The 24,885-nt window shown below is 56.0% G+C and overlaps 1 protein-coding gene across 3 annotated transcripts in view; it reads left to right on the forward strand.

The window, feature by feature from the left end:
- The window catches only part of GTF2IRD1 (GTF2I repeat domain containing 1), a 99,138-nt gene that overhangs the window by 71,326 nt on the left and 2,927 nt on the right, over nucleotides 1–24,885 (forward strand). For all 3 annotated transcript variants that reach the window (XM_084881977.1, XM_084881979.1, XM_084881978.1), the window contains 3 exons: nucleotides 18,282–18,359; nucleotides 20,440–20,632; nucleotides 22,445–22,482. In XM_084881977.1, coding sequence (XP_084738103.1) covers nucleotides 18,282–18,359; nucleotides 20,440–20,632; nucleotides 22,445–22,482 — 309 coding nt within the window. The remainder of the gene's footprint in view (nucleotides 1–18,281; nucleotides 18,360–20,439; nucleotides 20,633–22,444; nucleotides 22,483–24,885) is intronic.

The raw sequence follows: 24,885 nt of genomic DNA on the forward strand, positions 1-24,885 counted from the left end.
CCCTGCCCTTCCGTCTCCCACCTCCCTGGGCACCATTCCAGGAGGCAGGAGGAAGGCCACGCTAGAACATGAGGCAGAGGAAGGGGTAGTGGGTAGCACCTGTGACTTAAGCTTTGCGTAGCCAGAGTTCTGGAGGAAAGATGGGGGTCTGCGCCCCTCACCCCTCTGGTGGAAGGGCCCTGGTCGCCTTTGGTGAGTAGCTGAGGTTGGTGGCAGGGGTTTCTAACCTCGGAGAGCTTGGCGGTGAGATGGAGGGGGTGCCCGCCCAGCCTCAGATGGCACAATGCCTCTCCTGACCCCTTTCAAGGCACCCAGCCCCTCCCTCTCCTCCATGGCTGTCCTGCACCTCCCAAACGCTTAATGCGCAGAGGCTGTCCCTGTGGGGACAGCATCGCCACCCATGAGCACCCCGGGCTGGCCAGGGCCTGTGTATGGAGAGACGGGGAGCCCTGCCATCTCACCCCACACCATGCCCACCCAGAAGGCACTGCGGGCGTGGAGACCAGCCGGCCTGTGTCTGTGCAGGGAGTGGGTGAGCCGCCGCGGCAGGCCCACACCAGAGAGAGCCTGCCGCCCCGGGGTCTGGTTGACAGTCCTGGTCATAGCGCCCGGCCCCCACCTGCCTGGCGTTGGCCCCTGCTCCCGGGAGCCGTTCGCCCCCTGCGCCCCGGCCCGGCTCGGTGGCTTTTGGGGAAGGGTCAGGAGGCCATCGAGCTGAGGGCGTAGGGATGTGGCAGCCGCTGTCAGGCTGCGGGAACCCCCAGGGCGGGAAGTGAGAGTGGGGGTGACGGGGGAAGGTTCCCTGGAAAGGAAGGCTCCCGTTGGGCCTCGGGAGAAGCCAGGTCTTGGAGAGGGCGGGAAAGGAGGTGTCTGGTCGGTAACCGCGCTCCCTGAGCTCTCGGAGGTGTGAAAACGGCACGATGACGTTACCGAGGTGGAGCTGGGGGAAGCGGTAGCAAAAGGCAGCCGTGGCGGCCCCGACCAAAGAGGATTGGGGGTCAGGCCCGCCTCCTGGGGGCTCACCGTACACACGTTTCCAAGGCCCTCCTGGGGCCAGCTGTGCTGCAGGACGAGGGTTTCGGCAGTGAACACGGAGGAGGCGTCGAGTGAACGCCTCGGGCCTGTGAGTTAGGTGTGAGAGCCGGACGCGGGGGAAACAGCTCAGGGTTTCAGCGATGTGCCACCCCACACGCCGAGCATGTGGCCTAAAGGCCCTTCCTCTGGGAGAGGTGGAACCGGGGGCCCCTAATGCATATGTCCACAGAGGAAGTGAGGTTCACCAGGAAGCAGGCTGGGGACGGCAGGGCAGGTACATGAATGCTCAAATGCTCATGAGAACATCATAGGCCTATGGACTTGTACAGCTCCCTTCTCTTTTTAAGCCTTTTTAAATATATATATATATATATATATATATATATATATATATATATATATATATTTTTTTTTTTTTTTTTTTTTTTTTTTTTTTTTTTTACTAGAGGCCCAGCACATAAAAATTCATGCACCGGAGGGGGGTCCCTCAGCCCAGCCTGCCCCCTCTCACAGCCCGGGAGCCCTCAGGGGTGGGAGGCAACCCGGCCATCAGGGGAAGGTGATGTCCCATCACACCTCTGCTGCTGCCACTGCTGGCAGCGCAAGCCTCAGCCGGCCCTGGTTACCTGAGCTTTGGGTGTCCCTGGGCTGCTGGGCAGCTGCCATCCAAGGCTTGCCTGCACCTTGGGCCAGCCCTGAGCGGCTGGGCAGCTGACATCTGAGGCTTGCCTGTGCCTCAGGCCAGCCCTGGGAAGCCGGGGGGCTGAGGGAACTGGGGGACTCTGGAGGCAAACACCCCTATGGGACTGAGGGGACTGGGCACCGCCATCTTTGAGGGAGGGCAGTCAATTAGCACATTCCCTCTTCTTTAGAAAGGATTTATTTCAAAGAGGAAGGGAAAAGGAGATAGATAGAAGCATCAATGATGAGAGAGAATCATTGATCAGCTGCCTCCTGCACACCCCCTACTAAGGATCAAACCCACAAACTGGGTATATGCCCTGACCGGGAATCAAACCCTGACCTCCTGGTTCATAGATCAACATTCAACCACTGACCCACACTGGCTGGGCACACAACTCCCTTCGCATTGGCCCTGGGAACCAGAACACACCTTCCCTGGCACCACCAGCCACTCTCCCACCCCCCACCCCCCGACCCCCGACCCCCGGCTGCCTGGCCTCCAGGAGCTGCCTTGCTCCAGGACGGTGGTTGGCAGCCTGTGGATCACTCGCCTGGCTCCAGGGCTGATAGACATCAGCGCCGGGGCCCCTGAGTCAGCTTCCTGCCACTGCCCGCCCCGAGTCGGGTTTCAGCCCAAGTTGGTGTCAGTGCTGGCCCGATCCCATAGGCAGCAGCAGGAAGCTGGCCAGCCTTCCCTCTGCTGATGAAGACTGGAAACGTAGCGAGGCACCCCTCGGCCTCCCCTCGGCCTCCCCTCTGCTCCCAGCACCCCCTCCCCAGCAGGAAGGGTTCCCTGGAGTACTGAAAGGGGCTTGTGCATTTTAAAGGAGTTTGGAAAGCAGCAGAGAAAAGTCACGACGCCTGATGTGTGCTGGGTGCGAGTGCGGCGCTTGGCACTGGAACCTTTTCTGTTCCCGGCTTACGGACGGACGGTGGGAGCATCGGTGATTCCCTGGGGTGGCGCACCGGGAGTGAGGGAAACTCCTGGCTCCGAGCCTGGCTCCCTGCGTTCTGTCAGGAGGCCATGGTCGCGGGCAGGGGGTACGTAACTCAGCGCAGTTACCGCAGAGTGACGGGTCAGGCTTTAGAGAGACACCCTTGGGGCAGAGGGCCGGCCAGCCGCCGTCACTCAGACCGCAGGGCTCCTGGGTCCTTCCGGCTTTCGCCGACCGGGCCTCACTCTCCAACTAGAAAGCTTGCATCTCCTCTTGCTGTTTGAGCAGCTTCTTGAACCTCAGCCACCAACCCTCAGTCACTGTGCCAGTCGGGCTTCCCACCGACCACTGGCCCTCCCTCTGCCTCCGCTGTGTGCGGAGAAAGGCCTTGGAAATGCTTTTTCGCCCCCGTGGGGTGGGAGGGGATGGCAGGCCGCCTGGAAGAGGCGGTGGAACGTGGCCCTGGCCCCGGCCCTCAGGGATGGAACTGCCAGCACCTTTCCAGGCATTGGCACGCCGGACGGGGTGGCAGCCTGCAGGGGCCAGGCAGACTGGCTCGTCGGCCAGCTCCAAGCCTACTCCTGCCACTTGTCATGCTGGGCTGGGCAGGTGCCCAGGCTCACGGGAGACTGAGGGTTCACTGGAGGTCACTGAGTGCTGATCCTGCCCCAGAAAGGGCTGTTCCAAACCTTCCATGAGAAAATCACGGAAGCTTGACCCCGGCCAGCATTGGGGAGGGGCGGGGGGGGGGGGGTTGATACTGGAGCAGGACCTCAGGTCTCGGGGGAGGCGAACGTGAGCAGGGGCCCTGGCGTGTGGAGGAATAGCTGGTGATCTCTGGGCAGCGTGTCAGCCACGGGAAGCACGGGCTGGTGTTCAGAGAGACCCAGTTCCAATCCCCGCGCCCTTTGCTAGCCATGCGGCTGGGCTCATCCCTGCACATCCTGCGCCTGCGCTTCCTCGTCGGGCAGGTGGCGATGGTCATCCCGCTTCCCGGCTGAGCTGAATTGGACAGACGGCGGGCAGTGGCGGGTGAGCTCTGGAGGCCAGTGTCACCCTGCCGCCCGGGGGTGGTGCTTTGTCCTGGCACTCAGATGAGCATTTGTAAAGCCGTCAGCCCTGGACCTTCTGTGGGGAAGCGCTCAGCCCGGAGGGGTGGCCGTTCTTGTTATTCCAGAGGCTCTGGAGGGCTCCCTGGGGGAGGTGGCAGTGACCTGGGCCTCGGAGGTGAGCGGAACAGTGTGTGGTGCTGGCCCGGGGTTCAGCGGTGCCCAGGGGACGTGGCGAGGGCACCGGTAAGGGATGCGGCCCGTTCCGCCGGAGGGTATGGTGTGTCCCGACAGAGAGGCAGCCCTGACCCTGGCACAGCGGAGACGTGGAGACTTTTCCTTTCTCTTCTGTCTAAAGATACGGGGTGAACCTTAGTCGGCTGACTCGGAAGTGTATGATAGGAACTTTCTTTTTTATTCTTCTCAAATTGAACTAGATTTCTACCCAAACCTGCCATTACAGAGTGGCAGAAACTTAATCTGAGTCTATTGAGGATCCCCTTTTCCCGGGACTTGTGTCCAAGTTTCAGAGGATTTCGTAGTGCTGAGAAATTAGGAGTGTGGGGGCGGGGTTTGGGGGGCATCAAGTCTTGAATGTCATGTGCCAACACTGGTGCCCAGACGATACCCATGGACAATTGTCCACCCAGGTGATTGGAGAGGCGCCCTTGTTCCTACCCATTGAGCACTGCCCTCACCCCAAGGGCCTGGAACCTTCCACGAAGCCCACCTCTGCAGCCACTACCACTCTGCAGAGGGTTGGACAGGACGTGTGCTTGGGGAGGGCGGGAATGAGGTGTTGGGGTGAGGGGAGGGCGGGAATGAGGTGTTGGGGTGAGGCTTGGGAAGGGGGGGCGCTCCCCTAGGTAGGGAGGGGCCCTTTGCAGGATGGTCCTCAGGTTTTCCTTCATTTATTGGAGGCTCCCAGAGAGGCCTTTCCTAACGGAAACATCCTGAAATGAATTGCAAGGACGGAAACGATGCTTTGAAAATAAATTGGTCTTTAAGTCTGGGGCTCGGACAGGGTGGCCTGGAGCGGTGGGCTGGCCCAGAGTGGGGCGAGGGCATGGCCGTTCCTGGGCCAGTTTTGATCTGAGTCCAAAGAGGGGACCCCACAGGGCCATGAGCATTGTCCCAGTAGGCACACGTCCGCCCGCAGGCCTGTGTTTCCCCGCCGGTGTCTGGTCGCCTCTCCGGCTGGTGCTGAGTGGTGGTAGGCTCCCGGCTAGAGAGAAAGAAGGCTTGGACTGAGCATGGGAGAGCTCTCAGGCCTCCGGTCGGGAGCTGTGGGCCGGGGGCTTCATGGGCCCCCCGGGGAATGGGCGTGCCGGCTGGAGGAGCTGGGATGGCAGAGGGAGAGGAGGCCAGGCCCCCACTTATACCTGAGGGAGCTCTCGCCTCACCTCAAGGAGCTGAGGTGACGCGGGCCTGACCTCAGGGGCCCCGCCAGTGCGGCCTGGAGAGGCACACAATGTGGGCAGCCCACCTGCCTGCAGTAACACGGAGTTCCAGGAGGGTGGCTGGGCCAGGGGCCAGACAGCCGGGTGGCTAGGGACACCAAGGGGTCGTCTCTGTCCACCCAGGCATCCAGCTCCCAGGAACAGCTGTGCACCAGGGGCCACAGGGCACTGGGCACCCGACAGGCGCCGCACAGAGCATGGCAGGGCTGTTCGCTGTGGAAGGGGCTCTGGGTGAGCCTGGTGTCACCCTCTGTACTCACGTCCAGCCGATCTCTCTGAAAAGCCAGATGGGCTGGGACCTGGAAAACCTGGGACAGCAGAGGAAGCTGTTGGGGATATGTTGGGCAGAAGCAGTGACTAAGGAAGGAGGGGCCTTTGCCCAGGGAGCAGGTGTAGTGGTAGCCACAGCACATTCTCCTAGAGCAGTGTTTCCCAAAGAGTGGTACGCGTGCCCCCAGGGGTACGGGAAGAGTTTGTTGGAGGCATGCCCTGTGCCATGCTTGGTTGCGCCTATTCTACGTTCTCATAAGTACGAGGGGTACTCAGCGTTACGAAAATTATAGAAGGGGTACACATATGTCAGAAGTTTGGGAAACACTGTGACCTAGAGGGTCACAAAAACCTAAAGGGAATAGCCGAAACCGGTTTGGCTCAGTGGATAAAGCGTCAGCCTGCGGACTGAAGGGTCCCAGGTTCGATTCCTGTCAAGGACATGTACCTTGGTTGTGGGCACATCCCCAGTGGGGAGTGTGCAGGAGACAGCTGATCAATGATTCTCTCTCATCGATGTTTCTAACTCTATCCCTTTCTCTTCCTCTTTGTAACAAATCAATAAAATATATTTAAAAAAGAAAAAAAACGAAAGGGAATAGCGGAGGAGAGTGTCCACCCCCCATGCTAAAGAATCTGGAAAAAAAAGACATCTAACTGGCCAAGGCTGTTCGTTTTTATGTTGATACGTTTCTTCCAGATTTTTCCACAAACTTATTAATTTTACATCTCCCTGTTGTTCTTTCTCTGAAATGTACATACACAGACTTAAAACATAAGTATTTTCTCAACTTTTTTGTTATTTTGTTCTTGTTAATCCTCACCGGAAGATATTGTCCCTGTTGATTTTTAGAGAGGGAGGAAGGGGAAGAGGGAGAGAGGAGAGACATTGAGACTTCGATTGATTGCCTCCTGCATGTGCCCTTGACCGGGACTCAAACCTGCAACCCCTCTGTGCCCAGGCTGATGCTCTAACACTGGCTAGGGCCTGATGACTTTATTTATTTTTATTTTTAAAAATATATTTTATTGATTTCAGAAAGGAAGGGAGAGGGAGAGAGAAACATCAATAATGAGAATAACTGATTGGCTGCCTTCTGCCCACCCCCCAGTGAGGATTGAGCCTGCAACCCAGGCATATGCCCTGACTGGGAATCAAACCCTGACTTCCTGGTTCATAGGTTGATGTCAACCACTGAGCCACACCCAGCTGGGCTGGCCTCAGGTCTTTAAAATTCTTTATAATATTCCCTCATCAAGCTGCACCATAGTTAACTAGCCTGTTCCCCAACTGTGAACACTGAGACACCCCTCACACTAGGGACACCGAATATCCACATCATGCTCATGATCTGTCCATTACAAGGACTCCCCACGCCAGCACAAGTGACCTGTCCCAATAACTTGTCTTAAAGGAAGAAACTGAGACTCCGAGAGATAAAGGAACCTGCTAGAAGTCACTGATCACTCAGGATCTCCCGCCTTCATCTTTCATCTACATTGGGTGGCTCTTTGCTGCCCCCTCCTGGCTGCCAGCATCTGTAACATTGGTCCTACCTATCTAACCCCTTAGGCTCATAATACTTTGGGTTCATTTATTTATGCAACATATATCTGCTCTGTGTCAAGCAAGATATAGGAATACAAAATATTCAAAAATCTCCTCTTGTGCTGCTTATAGTCTAGCGAGGGAGACGGAGAAATAAGAGACAGTTTTATCCCATAGTGACTAGTGCCATGGAGACAAATACAACAGATAGGACTGTCTGTTAAGAAGTGAGGGTATAAGCCAAGTAGAAATCCAGGTCAAAACATCCCGGGGGTGGGGCCAGTCAGTGGAAGGCCCTGGGGCCCTGGGCATGTCGTGAAAGTAGAGCTGACAAGGTTGCTGATGCTGTGGGTGTGAGTGTGCAGAAAAGAGAGGACAAAGTTGACGTTGTTGGGGAGGAACAGATTTTCCTTTGCCCTCGAGGTTCTTCTGGCTGGCCTAGTAATCAAACAGACACGAGACGTGTTAGCATGAGGATAAAACCAAGTTTATTGCACACATATGTGTGGGAACCCTGCCTACTGGAGAGAGTCAGAGGCCCCTCATGCAGGAGAGGCCCCGAATAGAAAGGGGGCTGAGGTATATGAGACATCCTGAGCCAGGGACAAGGTAATGCACCTTGGGGGCTCCAAAGGGTCGTTGGAGGAAGATAAGAGCAGACATTTGGTTTTTAATATATTTTATTGATTTTTTACAGATAGGAAGAGAGAGGGATAGAGAGTTAGAAACACCGATGAGAGAGAACCATTGATCAGCTGCCTCCTGCACACCCCCCACTGGGGATGTGCCCGCAACCAAGGTACATGCCCTTGACCGGAATCGAACCCGGGACCTTTCAGTCCGAAGGCTGACGAAGAGCAGACATTTGGTAAACTCAAGTTTGCGCTGTCCCGTAGATAGGCCAAAAGAAGTAATTGCCTTTATTATTATTTTTAATATACTTCTATTTATTTCAGGGAGGAAAGGAGAGGAAGAGAGAGAGAGAGAAACATCAATAGTGAGAGAGAACCATTAATCAGCTGCCTCCTGCACACTCCCTACTGGGGATCGAGCTCACAACCTGGGCATGTGCCTCTAACCGGCGTCAAACCTGGGATCCTTCAGTTCCCAGGCCGACGCTCTGTCCACTGAGCCCAACTGGCTAAGGCAGAAGTCATGTCTTTAGCTCAAAACAATCTGCATACCACAGAGGCACATCGAGGTGGGGGGGAATTCATCCTGAATCCCCAAAACATCACGATTTTGTCCTGAACAACTGGGAAAGGATGGGGGCAGGGCCTGAGTAGTGGGCAAGTTTAACCCCCGAGCAGATCAAGCAGGTCGGGCAGTTGGATCCACGAATCCGGGCGGTCCCCACCAGACACCTGCAATAGAGAGACCGTCTGTATTTCAGTTACGGAACTGGATCTCAGAGAGGATGAGGACAGTCCAGTCAGAATGGGTGGGTATAGAAGGCTAAACTCTGTGTGGTGAGATCGGCAGTGGCTGCAGGACTCAGAGGTGGGTGGAATCTAGATGCGGCAGCAGGGTGTGAGAAGGGAGCGGGGAAGGTTCTGGAAGGGTGATCAGTCGTGGTACTCACGGCGTGGTCTGCAGGCCTACGGGACCCGCAGGGACAGATGTGAAGCTGGCGGGTCCTGAGGGGTGCTTAGAGCGGGCAGGGCGGCGCTGGGGCTGGGCACGGTTGGGTATGAAGGCAGCAGAGGAGGACTCGGGGCCGAGCCCAGAGTGCTGCAACCTCCAAGTGACCTTGAAGGAAAAGAGCCTTTGAAGGGACAGGGGAAGGTGGGGCCCAGGGAGAGGAAGTGGAGGGGTTTGCGGGCAAGAAGAGCTGAGTCCTTCTGGGCAACTCCAGAGGGATCTGAGAAGTAAACAACATTCTAGAACTATCCTCAACTAATGGCGGCTTTTTAAAAAGCCTTGGAAGGGAGTTCCCTGTTGCTGGAGGGAAGCATTTGAGCGGAAGTTTGGGTGTCCACCCCCCACAGAGGCTGCTTCCCGCAGGGCTGGCTTCGTGCAGCTCCCACCGGCCGGCCTGGTGAGAAAGGGAAGCGGAGTCCAGGCCCTGCAGGACCGGGGGGGTGCTGCGTGAGGGGCCTCCCCACACACACACACCACATTCTTTCCCTTTGCTGCTCAGCTCCTCTTTGGTCTGGGAACCAAATGGGAACCAGTTACAGGCCCAGCTGCCCTGGCCCCAGCTTCCTCTCCTTTGGTTCCCTCCATCCTGCCCACCTGCCAGCCTGAGGGAACTCCCTGCTGAGCAGCCGGGCTCCCCACCCCCCGGGCACCCCGGGCAGGCGGCCCCAGAGACACAGCAGAGCTGCCCACTTCCTGTCTGACCCCAGCCAGTCAGGCTGCCTGCCTGGCCTTCGGTCTCCCTGTCTCCCTGCGTGTGAAATGGGAGAAGTCCCACAGCAGGGCCACCCTGAGCGCACAGCCAAGGCAAGGAGGGATGGGGGGTAATGGCCCATCCGGAGCAGGAGGGGTGAGGCGGGCAGGCCGGCCAGGCCGGGCCGGAGCGTGGAGGCCTGGAGGCCTGGCTCTGCAGTGTGGGCTGCACCCTGCAGGCCCGGCCTCGGCAAGCTCTCCCGCAGATGTCCCCGGAGCCGGAGCCGAGCACTCGGTGAGCCAGGGCCAGGGTTCCTGGCAGCCCCAGCTTTCTCTAGGAAGTCCTCCCAGGGACTGTTCCATAAACGCGACTTGAGTTTTAATTTAAGGAACTACAGCGTAAAATGACCTTCTGCTGAGGAAGGGAGACAGTTCTACTCGCTCACTTCACTGCCTCCCCCTGCACAGCCCGAGGCCCAGTTCCCGGAGCCAAGGGGGCCTCCCCGAGGGAAGGGCCGCGGCCCGTTTCCAGGGAGCCTCTCACATGGGGGACATAAAAGATGAAATAGAGAGGGGCGGAGATCGGGTTGCCAGGACACAGGCTTTATTGAAGAGAAGAGTACCACTGCCGGCTGCTGAGAGAGAGAGAGAGAGAGAGAGAGAGAGCGAGCGAGGGCTGGGGTACAAGCACCTCTAAGGATAGGGGACTGGGCTTAGGGCACTCAGCACACGCTGATTGGTGGTTTCATGTAAGTTCTATGATTAGGGACCTAGGGACTTAGGAATCGGGGGCTTAGGGTATTTGGCAAGAGCTGATTGGTGGTTCAGTGCTCAGGAATGTCCTGCTGCAGGTGGGGTTTACGTCTGTCCATCAGCTGGAGGAAGGGAGGGTCTATTAGACATCTATCAGTGTCCCCAAGGGCGCCCCTCCTGGGGTCTGTCCTTCAGCAGGTGCTGTGTGAGGTGGGCTTCCCGGGAAGAGGCCCGGAGCTGGGCCTGGCTGCCAGTGAGGCGCTGCCATCCGCTGAGGGCGTTGGGGGGGGGGGGGGGGACCCTGAACGGGGGCAGGAACGGGTCCCCTTCTGCCCCTTCAGGAACCGGTCCCACCACTTCTGAGCCGCGTGACCTTCGATAAGTTAACTGTGATCTTGGATAAGTTCACTATCTGATCTCGGACTGGTGAACGTGCAGTCTGTGATCTCAGCTGAATAGCCTCTTGCCTCTGGGCCTGGAGGCTACCTGGAGCCCAGCCGCCCTCGGAGAGTGACCTTCCCCCACTCCCTGCCCCCGCTCTCTGCCCCGCCCGCGTCCCAGGCTGCTCCTCCGGCTTCTCCTTCCCCCACCCTCTCTCCACCCTTACACCAGTCAGGCTCCTGAGAACTCAAAATAAAACCTCCTTTCTCGAGTTTCTAAAGATAACCGCAATTCCAGCGCCAGCCACATGTTTTTCCGCTTAATTATCTCTGCTTCTCTTTGTTAATTAGGCTCCAGGAACGATGGTCCCCTGCCTTCCCGGAGGAGCTGGCATCTGGGGGGCGGGGCCGGGAGGCCTTTGTGGGCAGACAGAGCCCGGCTGCCAGGCCCGGAGTTGGCCGGCTGCCTCCTTTCTTCCCGAGAGGAGAGGCTGCGCAGTGGGCGCTGGAGGATGTGATGTCAGGAGGCCCCACCCGCTTCCTGGCCTGTGGGGGCCCGGCTGGGTCACTGCAGCCCCATCCTGCCCTTGGGTTGGTCGGTGGCCCCAGCCCCGCCAGGTGGGGGAGGGGGACTTCACCGGCCCCCCAGAAGGGGGCTTCTGACTCTTGTGCAGCATTCCAGAAAACCTCCCTGAAACCATGTCCCTGTCCGGGGACCACCCAAGACGACCGGAACAGCCAGGGCCTTTCTTTGGGTTGGGAGGAGATCCGCCGGAGGGGTCACCAGGCCCTGCCTGCGGAACAGAAGCTCCTGCTGCCGGATCAATGCCTCTTTGAGCCGCAGGAGTGGGGCGGGGCTCCGCACGGGCGTTCCCTGGGTGGATCTTTCCAGCCTCGGGAGGGAGGGGTCTTGTGACAAAAGAGGCCTCGTGGTGAGGGAAAGTGGGGAGGGCAGGGGCTCCCAGGCATGGGGACCGGGATGGCCCGGCCTGCAGAGGGGCCCTCCAAGGCTTTGGGGGCTCCAGTGCAGTGATTCCGTCCGTGAACAGTTCCCAGGTGTCTGAGGTCAGGCTCTGGGCTGGGTGCTGGACATTGAACCAGCGCTGACTTTCAACATCAACAACCTGCCTTTCGGAGCCTGCATTCTGGTGTGGATGCAGAGAATAGCCAGTGTGTGTGGAGTATAAAGCTAAGGAGAAGCAGAGAAGTCATGAGAGAGGTTTTGTTTATTTTTAGGGAGTTACAACAGATGGGTAGGTGTCCAGGAAAGGCCTGAGGGGGGCGGTAGTGAGCTGGGGGAGCGGGGACAAGATGATGGCTGCAGGCAAAGAGCACCCGCAAAGGCCCTGAGCTCACCACCCGCCAGGGTGTTGGAGGTAGAAACGGGAGGGGAGGCAGGCTGTGTGGGGCTGGATAAGAATGCTGCCTTTTGTTCTGAGTGAGCTGGGAGCCAGTGCAGGCTTCTGAGCAGGAGAAAGGATCCAGTTTAGACTTTTAACAGGATCGCTCTGACTGCCGGGGGAGGACAGGTGGAATCAGGGCGGAAAGGAAGACGGGAGGCCCGTTGGGGAGTTGCTGGCTCCAGGTATATTTGAAGCGAGAGTCAATAGAACTAGCGGATGGAGCTGTGAGAGAGAGGAGTTTGACCTCTGGGATTCGCAGACCCAGTGGGGAGACGGCAATGTCAGCGCTCATTCCGTGGCTGTTAACTCTGGGGGGTCATCTAGTAGTAGGTCCATGCACAAGTGGGGGCCCAGGGAGCAGACTGGGCTTGCTGTATAATTTGGGGAGTCACGAGCACATTTCTGGTTTTTAAAGGCCTAAGACAGAATGCGATCATTGGAAGTGAGTCAAGTCAGAGCCGGAGTCCTGGTGCCTTCGGTGTTCGTGGGTTGGGAAGATGAGGAGGGGCTGGTCAGCTGGTCAGGGAGGAGTGGGCAGTGTCCTGAAGCCCAATAGGGAAACCCCCATTTCCCACCCAGAGGAGAGCCTTCTCCCCTTGTGGCCAGGAAGACCCCACAGCCGGAGACTCGGCTGAGCATCCTGCTGGGATATTGGGATCAGGCTCTGAGCAGTGGTGGCTTCTTAGCAGGACCCAGCCTTGGACACGAGAGGAAAATTTGTCCTTTATAGGAACCCCCCTTCCCCCGTACATGATCATAGATGCCACACAGGGCGGGGCAGGAAAAGAAGGTCCCCCCTCATGGTCCATTATCTGTCCCATGAAACTGCGCAGATTTCCCATAACCTCAGGTGGGGACCTGGGGAATGGCCGGCAGAACATACTCCCTGGGTGGCAAACAGGAAGAGTGGTACCAGCAGAGGGTGGTACCACACATGTCTTGTGTGCCAGGGGGAGGAGGATGGATTTGTCAGGTGGACAGCAGCCCCCGGCAGGCTTTAAGCAAGGGAAGGACATGGTCAGGCAGGCTGTTTAGAAAGATCAGCGTGGCTTGCAGAGCAGAGCATGGATTTGGGGCGGCCAGGTGAGACGTTCTTGCCACAGTGAGGTGAGAGTCCACTGAGCCATGGGCTGGACGTGTGGGGAGTTTCCCTGGGAAAGTGGCTTGCCACCCTAGCCGGCTTGGCTCAGTGGATAGAGCGTCGGCCTGCAGACGGACGGGTCCCAGGTTCCGTTGTGGTCAAAGGCACGTACCTCAGGCTCCATCCCCGGCCCTGGTTAGAGCACGTGCAGGAGACAACCAATTGATGTGTCTCTCTCCATTGATGTTTCTCTCTGTCTCTCCTCCTTCCTACAACAGAAAAATATCCTCCGGTGAGGATTAACACAAAAAGGGAAAAAGAAAGAAAGTGGCTTGTCATGGAGACCACCTGGATTTGTGGATGGGGACAAGGGGATTTCCTGTGGCTGCTGTAATGAATGACTCAGACTTAGTGGCTCAAAGCAACCCAGGCTTATTGTCTCTCTGGCGTAGAGGTGAGGAGCCTGAAATTAGCCTTAGAGCAGGGCCACGGCCGGGGCATCGGCAGGCAGGTTCCTTCCGGAGGCTCTAAGCAGGAACTGTTTTCTCCTCTTCCAGCTTCTGGGGGCCACTCAGATTCATGGCCCCTCCTCCATCTTCAACACGTGACTCCGCCCTCTGCTTCCGTTATCCCATCGCCAGCCTTGGACCTTCTTTTTTCTTTATAAGTTTTGTGGGGTCGAACCCTGGGTTCAAAATAAGACCACTGGAGGCAGATGATTGATTAAAAAAAGCAGGCAAGGATTTATTGGAAAACTGGCCAGGACGGCCACAAGAGCACCACACGCAGGTGGAGTCCACAGGACTGCGCAGTTCCAGGTGTAGGCAGTCCTTTTAAAGGTCCGAACCACAGGAATTTTCCTTTGTTCTGAATTCTAAATTCTAAAGGCTGGGAACAGCCCTCTGGGGACATTGGAATGTGGCCCTATCTTGCGATAACACAGAAGCAGAGCTCAGAGGTTAATCTCTAAAGGTTATCTACAGTTTCTACCCCTGAAGCTACTGAGTCAGTGGGAATCAATCTCCTGTGGTCCTGGTCCCAGGCGCAGGAAAATTGCCTTAGCCTCCAGGTCTCCACCTGGACGCTGAGGTAACTACCTTCTGTTTAAGCAGGTGCAGAAGCCAGAATAGCACGGTTAAAATTCAAACAGCAGTTTTTACCCAAGTATGGTTGCTACCATATTTGTTTCATTTGCTTTTTTTTTTTTTCCTTTTCTACTTTTATAACCAAGTATCAAGTCTGGGTCTTGTGTGTGTCACTTAACTTGGTGTAACATATTGCGAAAATGTGTAGCTGTAGCTTGTTTGTTTTCTCTGCTCCGTAACATCCCCTGGAGCAGTTAGACCGCCCTGAACCCGCCCTGAACTCATCTGCCTTCCTGCCCTGCGCTGTGGGGGCTGCTCCCGAGGCCTCGCCGTTAGCACCCTTGCCCATGTTTCCTTTTGCGCATGTGCAGAGGTTTCTCTTGGCGCATGAGGTCACAGGCCTGGGCACGGGCCTCCACCCCCCTGCAGCCCAGCCAGCCCCCCTCTCTGAGCCTCCGCTTCTCCACCTGTAAAACGGAGATGACGGAGTTCCTGCTGCCCCTTCGTGCAGGCCCAACCAGGGGTTAAAAGACAAACCCACTGCACCTCCTTCTCCTGGCACAGGCCGGTGCCAGGGGAGGGAGGCGTTGCCCAGCTGCAGGCGGAGGAGGAATGTGCTGCTCTCCCGCCTGTGGCCCCGGCAGCTGCCCCCCCACCCCCCCACCGGGCAGCGCCCTCACGTCCACCATGCTCTCTGCAGGCCCAGGCCCGCCCGGGTCTGCTTGATGCCTGGATTGCCGAGCCCAGGCCCGGCAGAGCGAGGGGAGGGGAGGAATATTTATTCCACCTTGTGGACAGAGCTCTCCCTCTACGCAGCCCTTCCCTTGCTGTTGGCTGCCTCTGTGCTTCTGTGTATGATCATGCTTATCGGCATGGGCGTCAGTCCCAGCCGCAGGCCTCACACCAGGCAGGGGAAGCCCAGGCTGCTCACGGCTCTTGTACTTTGCCCCGGGAGAAGGCTGGGGGGGCCACCCCAGGCATCACCCCGAAGCTGATTGGCTTAAAATTGTGTGTCTACTATGGCTGTGATTTAATAAGCTTGGTTGCTTTCTTTCCCCAGGCAAAATTCCGTTAATCCTCGGCTAACAGACAGCAGATGAGAAAGGACTACATGAGAGCCTCTGGGGCAGACAATGGTGAAAGAGAGGAGACCAGGGAACTGGACTGAGCAGGAAGAGGCGGGAGAAAGGCCCCCAGGATGGGGCAAAGGCAGTGGGGTACAGGTCACTGCTTCGCAGGGAGGGGAGGCACTTTCTGGAAGCCACTAGGGGATAGATCATGGTGTGACTTCTGTCACGCCCCCCACTGTGTGCTTAGTAAGAAAAGGGTACTGGATACATTTTAGAAACTGTCCTACCTAACATGGGAAAACCAAACCCAGAGGATTAAGAGAATAAGCTTCCATTATCTGGAAGAGTCTCCTGTAAAATTTCATTTCCTGGGACCACAGGATAATTGAGGCATTGCTCTAGTAATGCAATGCCATCACCAACAATTTGATTTTGATGGCTTGAGACCTTAAAAGTTTTTTATGTGGCATGGTTAGATCCAACAGGCTAGGATTTCTATTTGGAGGATGTGGAAATGAAGGCCCAGAGAGGTTGAGTGGTTTTCCAAATGTCACACAGCATTGGGGGTTACAGTCAAGATTGCTTTGTAATCTACTGAGCCAGGGACCTTTCCTGTCACTATCCCCACTAGATAGGCATCCAAGCAGCTACCTTAAGGCCACATACACACACACACACACACACACACTCACACTCCACATTGTGCCAAATGGAGAACATTCTGCACTGTTGCAGCTATTGGTGTCTTTTACAGCCAGCCTAGGTTCAGAGGAGCACAGGAGGCGTGGTTTATTCCTGAGCCCCAGGATAGATTTGCTGACTCAGGGTTCAGAGTAGTAATAACTAGCCTTTAGACCATGAGTGGAGCTCCCGTCCCCCTGCCCCCTTCTTTACCCCAGGGGTCAGCAGAGGCCGGGCCAAGCTGCACGGGCCAGGGACCTTGGCCACGACTCACATCAGGGAGACCAGCTCTGTCCTTGGCGCCTGCGAGCCCAACCCCAGTATGTTCTGATGGTCACGTGGCCCTCTCCCCTGCACAGAGCTGGGCAGTTGGGGCTGGGGCAGGAACATGGAGGAGGAGCCCCTTCCCTCTGGTTCAGGTTTCCTCCCAGAAAGGGGGCCCCTCCTTTGCCCCCACAGCCCGAGGAGCTGCCTCCTGCCTCCTCTGAGCACCCAGAGGGCAGGGGCACTCTCCCCGCCAACCCTCCCACCCCCGGAACCTACCGGCCCATTGATTCCACCGATCCTCTAAGGAAAAAGGACCGTCTTTCCTCCAAATTAAACAAAAGCAAAGAAGTGGGGAGACGCTGAGGCTCTACAGGTTGAGAACTGCTAGCAGGGCCGCCTAAGACCATCGGAAAACACAGATATTTACATTACAATTCGTGACAGCAGCAAAGTTACAGTTATGAAGCAGCAACGAAAATGATTTTATGGTTGGGAGTAACAACATGAGGAACTGTATTAAAGGTCTCAGCATTAAGAAGGTTGAGTACCACTGCTCTCGGTGGTCCTTGGGCCCAGGACCCTGTCACATTGTCTTCCCAGGACCTGGAGAAGGATCAACTCGGTTCTAGCCAGGTCTAGGGTCCTGGAGACCATCTGGACCCTAGCCCTAACCCTAACCCGTGCTGGGGCTGGTGGGAGGGGGTCTCTGAAGGGGCTGTGCTGGGGCTGGTGGGAGGGGGTCTCTGGAGGGGCCGTGCTGGGGCTGGTGGGAGGGGGGTCTCCAGAGGGGCTGAGTTGTGGGTCTTGGTGCGACAGAGGACAGCCACTGCTCCCCGAGAGGGGGACGCAGGAGGAGGTTAGCTGGGACGCCTGGTGTTTTGTGTCTCAGGCATACCTATAGCTGAAAAGAGACAGGCAGGACCTTCTAGATTCCACAGATCTGGACTCCAGAGTCAGGAGGGGGCCCCGATCAGGGCAGGACAAGGGGCAGCAGTGAAGGCGCGGGGAGGAGGGGCATCGGCAGTGCGGAGAGCTCTCTGCCCTGTGGGCAGCTCCCCGGCGGGGAGAGGGGTGTGCGGATGGGGCAGCCGATGCTGAGAGATGCTGGGCCTGGGAAACGCCGCTCCCTAGTCGGCCTCTTCGTGGAGCTGAGTTCTGTGAGATTTTCCAGATTAAAGCAGGCGTCGTTGTTCTCCTAGGCCCATCTGTCTGTTCTGCCTCTTAGCTCCCAGGCCCTGGCTCCCCGCCAGTGTCCAGCTCCGCCCCCACCCCGGCCGAGGCCCCGCCAGTGTGGTTACTGAGTTCCTGTGTGACGGGGCACAGTGCCCTTCCCGGAACCCCAGCTCTCTCCCCAGCTCAGGCCACGAGCCAGCAGCCTGCTGTCCCGGGACCCTCCTCATGCCGTCCACCCCCCTGGCCTCTCCTACACTCCAATCCCCCAGCCCAGGCCCTGTCGCTGGGGCTCCCCTGACCCCACTGCTCTTCTCAGCCTAGGAGAGGGGTGAGGGGAACACAAGGTCCAAGCCCCATGAAGAGCTGCCCTGGCAGAAAGGGCGCACGGCCTCACTGCCTGGTGCGTTCTGTCTCCCTGGGGTTGGTGGACTGTGAGGCAGGCAGGGTGAGTGCCTGTTAGTCCAGTTCAGTCACACCGGTACCCACTGCTGGACCCATCACAGCCACTTCCCCTAGCACCAGCCTGGGCGCCCACCACATCCAGGATGCTGTGACCTTGCACCCTTTGGTGCCATGCATGAGCCAGTCCTTCTGCCTGGGTGCCTTTTCCCAGCCCCACTCCACCCTTCCCAGCCTTCTCAGAGAAGGAGAGACACCCCTGAAACAGCTGGCTCTCCCAGGGGCCTCTCTGGACTTGCACGATTCATGCCCCATGTCTCCTTGAAGGTGTCTCTTCTGGGTGGGTGCTGGGACTGTGTGCTACCCCTCTGCGCAGTGAGTGCCTCAGTGGAGGGGCCCTGCCCCCCTCTCTCCAGGCTGTTCCTGCTGCACACGGGGCCTGTGCTGGAGGAGCTGTTCAGAGAATGAGGGGTGGATGGATGGATGGATGGATGGATGGATGGATGGGTGGATGGATGGATGGATGGATGGGGACCGAAGCTGGCTGCAGGGGAGTGGGTGGGGCCTGGAGAGACTGCTCCAGCTGATGAGGGTGAGGGGTGCCACATGGGAGAAGGAGCAGGTGCAGTGGCCAACCCCATGCCAACCCTCATGCCCCCTTGTCTTCCTCTCATAGATGAAGATGATGCCAACAGACTTGGGGAGAAGGTGATCCTTCGGGAGCAGGTGAAGGAGCTCTTCAATGAGAAATACGGTCAGTTTCCCGGGGGCAGGGCCCCTGGGGCAGGGTCTGTGGGGCCAGACTTCCTGGGTGGCCCCTCCTCCCTCTGCAGCCAGCATGGCCTCCAGTTGCCCCCAGCCGGCCTGCCAGCTCGCTCGGGCATCGTTGCTCTGCCCGTGACGGATGGGAACTGGCCCCTCCGTGCCCCTTTCTGAGGAGGGAGAGAACCAGTCTGTGTATGCGGTCAGCATTTCTGCGCCTCCAGGCCTGGGCTTGTGGCAGAGGCCATGGCCCACGGCCAAGCACTTACTTATGCACATGCCCGTCTGCCCGGCCAGTGCTCAGCTCAGCCCCGAGGACTCCAGAAGAAGCAGTCTGCTCCGGCCATCAGGGGGCCCAGGCCCCGGTGGGAGATGGGCATGGGAAGATGAGAGCCAGGAGAGGCGAGGCCCTGCGCGGAAGGCCGAGCCCAGGGTGGAACCGTTAATACAGTTACAGCTGATATAGCACTTTCTTTTTATATATTTATTATTGATTTTTTACAGAGAGGAAGGGGGAGGGATAGAGAGTTAGAAACATTGATGGGACAGAATCATCCATCAGCTGCTTCCTGCACACGCTCTACTGGGGATGTGCCAGGTACATGCCCTTGACCAGAATCAAACCTGCGACCTTTCAGTCTGCAGGCCGACGCTCCGTCCACTGAGCCAAACCAGTTAGGGTGATACAGCACTTTGTAGATTATTGAGTGGCAGGCTGTACCAAGGGCTCTACATGCATTTACACTGACCTGTGATGAACTTTGTGTTGTCTCCATTTTGCGTTGTAGCAGAGGAGACATACAGTAAATTTTTTACGAAGAACAATTTCAGGGAGAGAAGAAAAGGCAGGAATGAGCGGGCGGGTTAGGAGTTGGGAGGCTGAGGCTCCCGGTTAGTGATCAGGAAAGCCTCTCGAGGAGGGGGTGTTGCGGCTGAGACTGTAATGTCCAGAGGGGACAGACACTGGGGTGAAAGCTTGCCAGGCAGAGGGCCCGGTGGGAGGGCGAAGGCCAGGAGCAGAGGCGCAGGTGGGCGAGAGTCCCAGTGCGGTGGGGAGGCGGGCAGGCCTGAGCCGAGTCAGGGTTTCATTTTGAGAGTAAGTGGGAAGCCACAGGTGGGGGTTTGTGCTGCTGTCTTTTTCACTTTTTATTTTGGAACCTGTTTTCAAACATACACAAAAGCAGGAAGAATGACCTAGCGGCCCACCCCGAAACTCACACCCGGCTTCTGTGATTACCCACATTTTGCCAGACTTATTTTATCTGTTTCTGCATACTCACTTTGATATGTGTAATACTTTATTTTTTTTAATAAGTTTTTATTGTTCATATTATTACAAATGTTCCTTCCCCCCCTTCCATTGCTCCACCAGGTTCCCACCCCACCCTCTGCCCTTTCCCCACCCCCCATTGTCCTCATCCATAGGTGCACAGTTTATGTTCAGTCTCTTCCTACATCCCCCTGATATGTGTAATACTTTAAAATTAATCCAAGACATCACATCATTTCATGCATAATACTTACGGACTTAATTTTTTCTACATGAAAATAGTGGGTTTTAAGCAGCTATCAGGTCATTTGTCGGGTCCAGGTGTGCACATTTGACAAATCATTGCACCCGGCACCTGTGACAGCACCTATTTCATTATCAGCATTGGGTATTAGATTTGTAGTTTCGCTAATTGGATAAATGGTGTGTTTGTGATGACTTCTTTTTAATATATATAATATTTTTTATTGATTTTTCTTTTTACAGAGAGGAAGGGAGAGGGATAGAGAGTTAGAAACATCGATGAGAGAGAAACATCAATCAGCTGCCTCCTGCACCCCCCCCACTGGGGATGTGCCCGCAACCAAGGCACATGCCCTTGACCGGAATTGAACCTGGGACCTTACAGTCCACAAGCTGGCGCTCTATTCACCGAGCCAAACCAGTCAGAGCTGTGTTGACTTTTTAACTATCTGGAGTTGTGATGGCTACTGTGCTGGACCCTGCTGGGTCCCAGCCCTCTCCCGGAGGGCTTGGCCTTCACAGGGGACGTCTCCTTACCCTGACCCCCTGTGACCTCTAGGTGAGGCCCTGGGCCTGAACCGGCCTGTGCTGGTCCCTTATAAACTGATCCGGGACAGCCCAGACGCCGTCGAGGTCACAGGCCTGCCTGACGACATCCCTTTCCGGAACCCCAACACATACGACATCCACCGGCTGGAGAAGATCCTGAAGGCCCGGGAGCATGTCCGCATGGTCATCATCAACCAGCTCCAGTGAGTGCCCCGCCCCTGAGGCAGGGTGGGAGAATGGCTGAGGGCCAGGGGGAGGGTGCTGCCTGGATCTGGGAAGGGAATCCCAGATCAGCAGGCCCAGCCTAGACTGGGGAAGGGGAGGGGGAGATTGAGAGACCCATCATGCACTTGCACAGGATCCGGGAGGCCTGCTAGCTTAGCACTGGAATCTTAAAGCTCAGAAAACTGGTACCCAGATCGAGGGAAGGGGCAGTGAAAGTCAGTGTGGGTCAATGTGGTTCCAGACACAGGGATCTGAGCCTGTCCAGGCCGCTGTAACAATACCATAGGCCAGGTGGCCTAACAGAAATGTATTTCTCATAGTTCTGAGGGCTGGGAAGGTACCCGCAGATCCGGTGTCTGGTGAGGGCCCACTCTCTGGTTTACAGATGGCCACCTTCTCCTCGTGTCCTCACATGGTGGAGGGACAAGGGAGCTCTCTGGGACCTCTTCTATGAGGATCAATCCCATTCACCACAGCTCCACCCTCGTGACCTAATCACCTTCTAATACCGTCACCGTGGCGACTAGGTTTCCACATTGAATTTGGGGCACACAGACATTTAGTCTGTATCACCAGGTGTCCTGATTACAACCCCTTTCTGCTAAAACACACAGCCGCAACAGTCATGGGTGTTTGTTTATTTTTAAGTTTTGAATTAAATTTGACTTTCTGGCTCTATCATTAATTTTTACCCATTTTAATGGCAATACAATTTTAATGGCATTAAATCACCCAGAGATATTTTATTCTTATTTGTTTTTGTCCATATTTTGCCATATAGCCTTATAATATTTTAAGTAGAGTAGTTTATTTGATTATTTTCAGATTTAAAAACAAAGCAGGGAAACCTAAAAAGGTAGAAGAAAAAAAGATAATCCACAACTCTCCTCTTCAGAGTTCACATTGATCTTTCCCCTACGCATATTTCCTTTTGAGTTTTAAAAATAAAATGAGATTTGGATGTGTACCAAAAAATCAAATCATTCAGAAAGGTCTCCAATGAAGAATAGAGGTTTCATCACACACACACACACACACACACACACACACACACACACTCCACTCCCTGAAGTAACAACTGGGAAATACAGGAGCTCGTAGGAGAAAATGCCCGTCACCTCCCTCAACCCCCTCTCCCCCCCACAGGCTGAGTTCCCAGAGAAACCACCACAGGCAGGGGCTTTCCAGCCCTGCCTCCACTTTGTCCTCATACCTCTGAGACAGGCTTCTGGAGACAATGAAACAGAGGTCACCATGTTCGTCTGTAGACTAAATAAAACTTGATGTCTCCTGTCTGGCTGTCTTGGTTGCACTTGAGCACTATTTGTGTCCATGATAGTTCCCTTAATGACCGTACGATGGGCCATATGGTCTCTACAGATGGACATTCGAGTTGCATCTCAATTTTTTTGGTTCATATTAATCATGCTGCAAGTAAAATAATAAATAAAATAAAAAAATAAAAGATTTGTAATAATAATAATAATGCTGTGATGAATATCTATTGACATAAACTGAGCCATACATTTCTGATCCCTCGCTTTGGAGATGAGGGAACCAGGCCCCTAGGGGCCATTGGCCTGTCACACGGCACTTAATAGAGACCAGGCTGGCCATCCTGCCTGCTCTGTGGGGAGGGGGTGCTGACCATCTCCATCCGGGTCTTCCCTGGCTGCCCTCCAGCGGCAGTGGTGGCATCTCATCTCGCAAGAGATGTTCGTATGCGGGGCGTATCAAGTGAGAAGGAAGAGAAACCTCATTTTCTGACTGCCCCCTCATTTCTTTTTCAGACCTTTTGCAGAAATCTGCAATGACGCCAAGGTGCCAGGTAAGTCAGAGGCCGAAGAAGGCACCCTTCTGCCTTGCAGGGACCGACCTGCGGGCATAGAACAGGTGGCATGCAGCAGGTGTCTGGCCTTGTAGAGAACAGTCTGTCCCTCCCGCTCAGTAACTCCTCCAGGTAACCTGAGATCTCCATCTGCAGGGCTCGCCCTCCCAAAAGGCCCCAGGAAGCCTGTAGGTGCCCTTGGAGGGGGTCCCTGCCGCAGCTGAGAGTGTTGGATCGAAAGTGACTGGGTGCTGTGGGTGCTTCTCCTTTTTCCATATCCCGCACGGAAAGGGAGAAGGACAGGTTCCTGAGTGGAGGAGCTGGGGGTTAAGAAATAAAAGAAAGAAAGAGACAAGAGGCAGAAATAGATTCATCAAGCTGGGTGCTGGGTGGAGGCTGTCACTCTGATGGAGGGACAGTCAACACCCACCACAGACAACACAGCGCCTTTATTGATTTCCACAGGGGGGTTTAAGGTCAAGGTCCTACTCATTCCCTCATTCCTGGGATTTAGCATATCAAGACCTGCGTAAGTCAAGGTCCTATTTGTTCCTCATTCCAAGCACAGGGATAAAGATAAGAAATCAGTATTTAACATTTTGGGAGGCTGTTTCCGGGAAGGCCCCGCCAGTCACCTCAGACTCAGCTGACATAAATGTAAAGGTCATCCATGTGCATTCCCAAGGGGCCCTCCGGAAGGAGTGACATGATTGGCAGGAGCAAGGTAACCAGGCACTTCCGAGACTGGCTAGACCCCCCCCCCTCGATTCCACTTGCATTGGCAGGGCGTGTGCCTGCACCAGCCCCTGGGCTTCCAGAGCCTTTCAGTTCGCAGGGACCTGGGAGACCGACAGTTCTGACTGAGAAGGTGTGCGATAGCACTCAGGACGATTGTGGGGAGGGCTGGCCTCATTGTTCGGCTGGGAAACGGAGCCCAGAGCGGAGGAAGGACTGGCCAAGGCCATGCAGTGAGTTGGTGGCTGCCTAGAGCCCGGTGTGCAGGTTATCCATCTGAACCGCAGCCCTCTGTGGTCTATGGCTGTTCCGTGGGGAGAGTAGTGGGGTTCAGCAAGGCCACCCCACCCCGGCCTGAAACCTGAGGCCCGCCTGCCCATAGATAGGGTTCACCTGGGACTCCACTGCCTGAGGCGGCACAGCCCAACCAGAGACCACCTCCTCCTACCATGTGCCCATTACCAAGGCCCAGCAGGGCACCAGGCACTCAGGGGAGGGAGGTGAATGGGTTTGAGAGCTGCTCCCGGGTCAAAGGCAGAGCAACACAAGGCCCTGAGAAGGCCTCCAAGAGGAGAGTTTGGGACATTATCAGAGGTAGATGCCATCACTTACATCCCCACCCCCACCCCCTGGCCAGGGAGACTGCCAAAGGAACGTTTCTGTTTGTTTGTTTGTTTTTTAATATATTTTATTGATTTTTCACAGAGAGGAAGAGAGAGATAGAGAGTTAGAAACATCGATGAGAGAGAGAATCATCGATCAGCTGCCTCTTGCACACCCCCCACTGGGGATGTGCCCGCAACCAAGGTACATGCCCTTGCCCGGAATCGAACCCGGGACCTTTCAGTCCGCAGGCCGACGCTCTACCACTGAGCCAAACCGGTCCCGGCCAAAGGAACGTTTCTAAAGCCCAGGGCCTGGGGTAGCATCCGGGGGGCCCAGCCAGCCTCCAGCAGCGCCTGCCTGCCTCCCACAAAATCCCCTCCTCCCGCTCACAGCCTAGGCCAGTCCTGCCTCCGGAGTCTTCAGTTTCCCGGGGTCTCTGTTTCTATCACATCACAGATCCCCGTTTTTCTTCACCGGCCGGAGAAGGAATTGCCCTGGGCCTCACACTGTGTTGTTAAAACCCTTCTCGTGGGCTGTCGTCAGATTCTGCTCAGTAGCCTGTTACTCGGTCAAGCCTCAAGCCCCGCTTGTGTAGCGCACAGTTGCAGATATTTTTTTTTTAAATAAAACTTAGATCCTCACATCAATTTAATTCAGCAGCAGCAGAACCTGCCGAGACCTGCCCTGTGCAGGCTCGGTCCCGGGCTCTTTCACACACAACCTCCTGGAGTCTCGCAGCACCTGGTTGTCCACTTTCAGCTCAAAGAGCTTCCTCAGTTTCCCAGGGTCACACACAGGGTAGGTGGCAGCCGTGAACTTTGAACATAGGACTTCTGGCTCTAAACCAGAGCTCTCTACACTGGGGCACTCACTGCCTTGTCTGCTGGCTCCTGTGAACTGTCAATCTGAGAGGTTCGGGCTGTCATGCAGGGACAGTAGCAATAATATCGATACCAATTCTCAGTTTCTGAGTATTTACAGGAGACCATGCACATCATCTCACGGGACCCGCCCAGCAGCCCTGAAGAATCTTACTTACATTTTACTGGCAAGGAAAGGAAG

This window comes from Pipistrellus hanaki (genome assembly GCF_964339955.1).
Source record: "Pipistrellus hanaki genome assembly, chromosome: 4".
Lineage (NCBI taxonomy): Eukaryota > Metazoa > Chordata > Mammalia > Chiroptera > Vespertilionidae > Pipistrellus > Pipistrellus hanaki.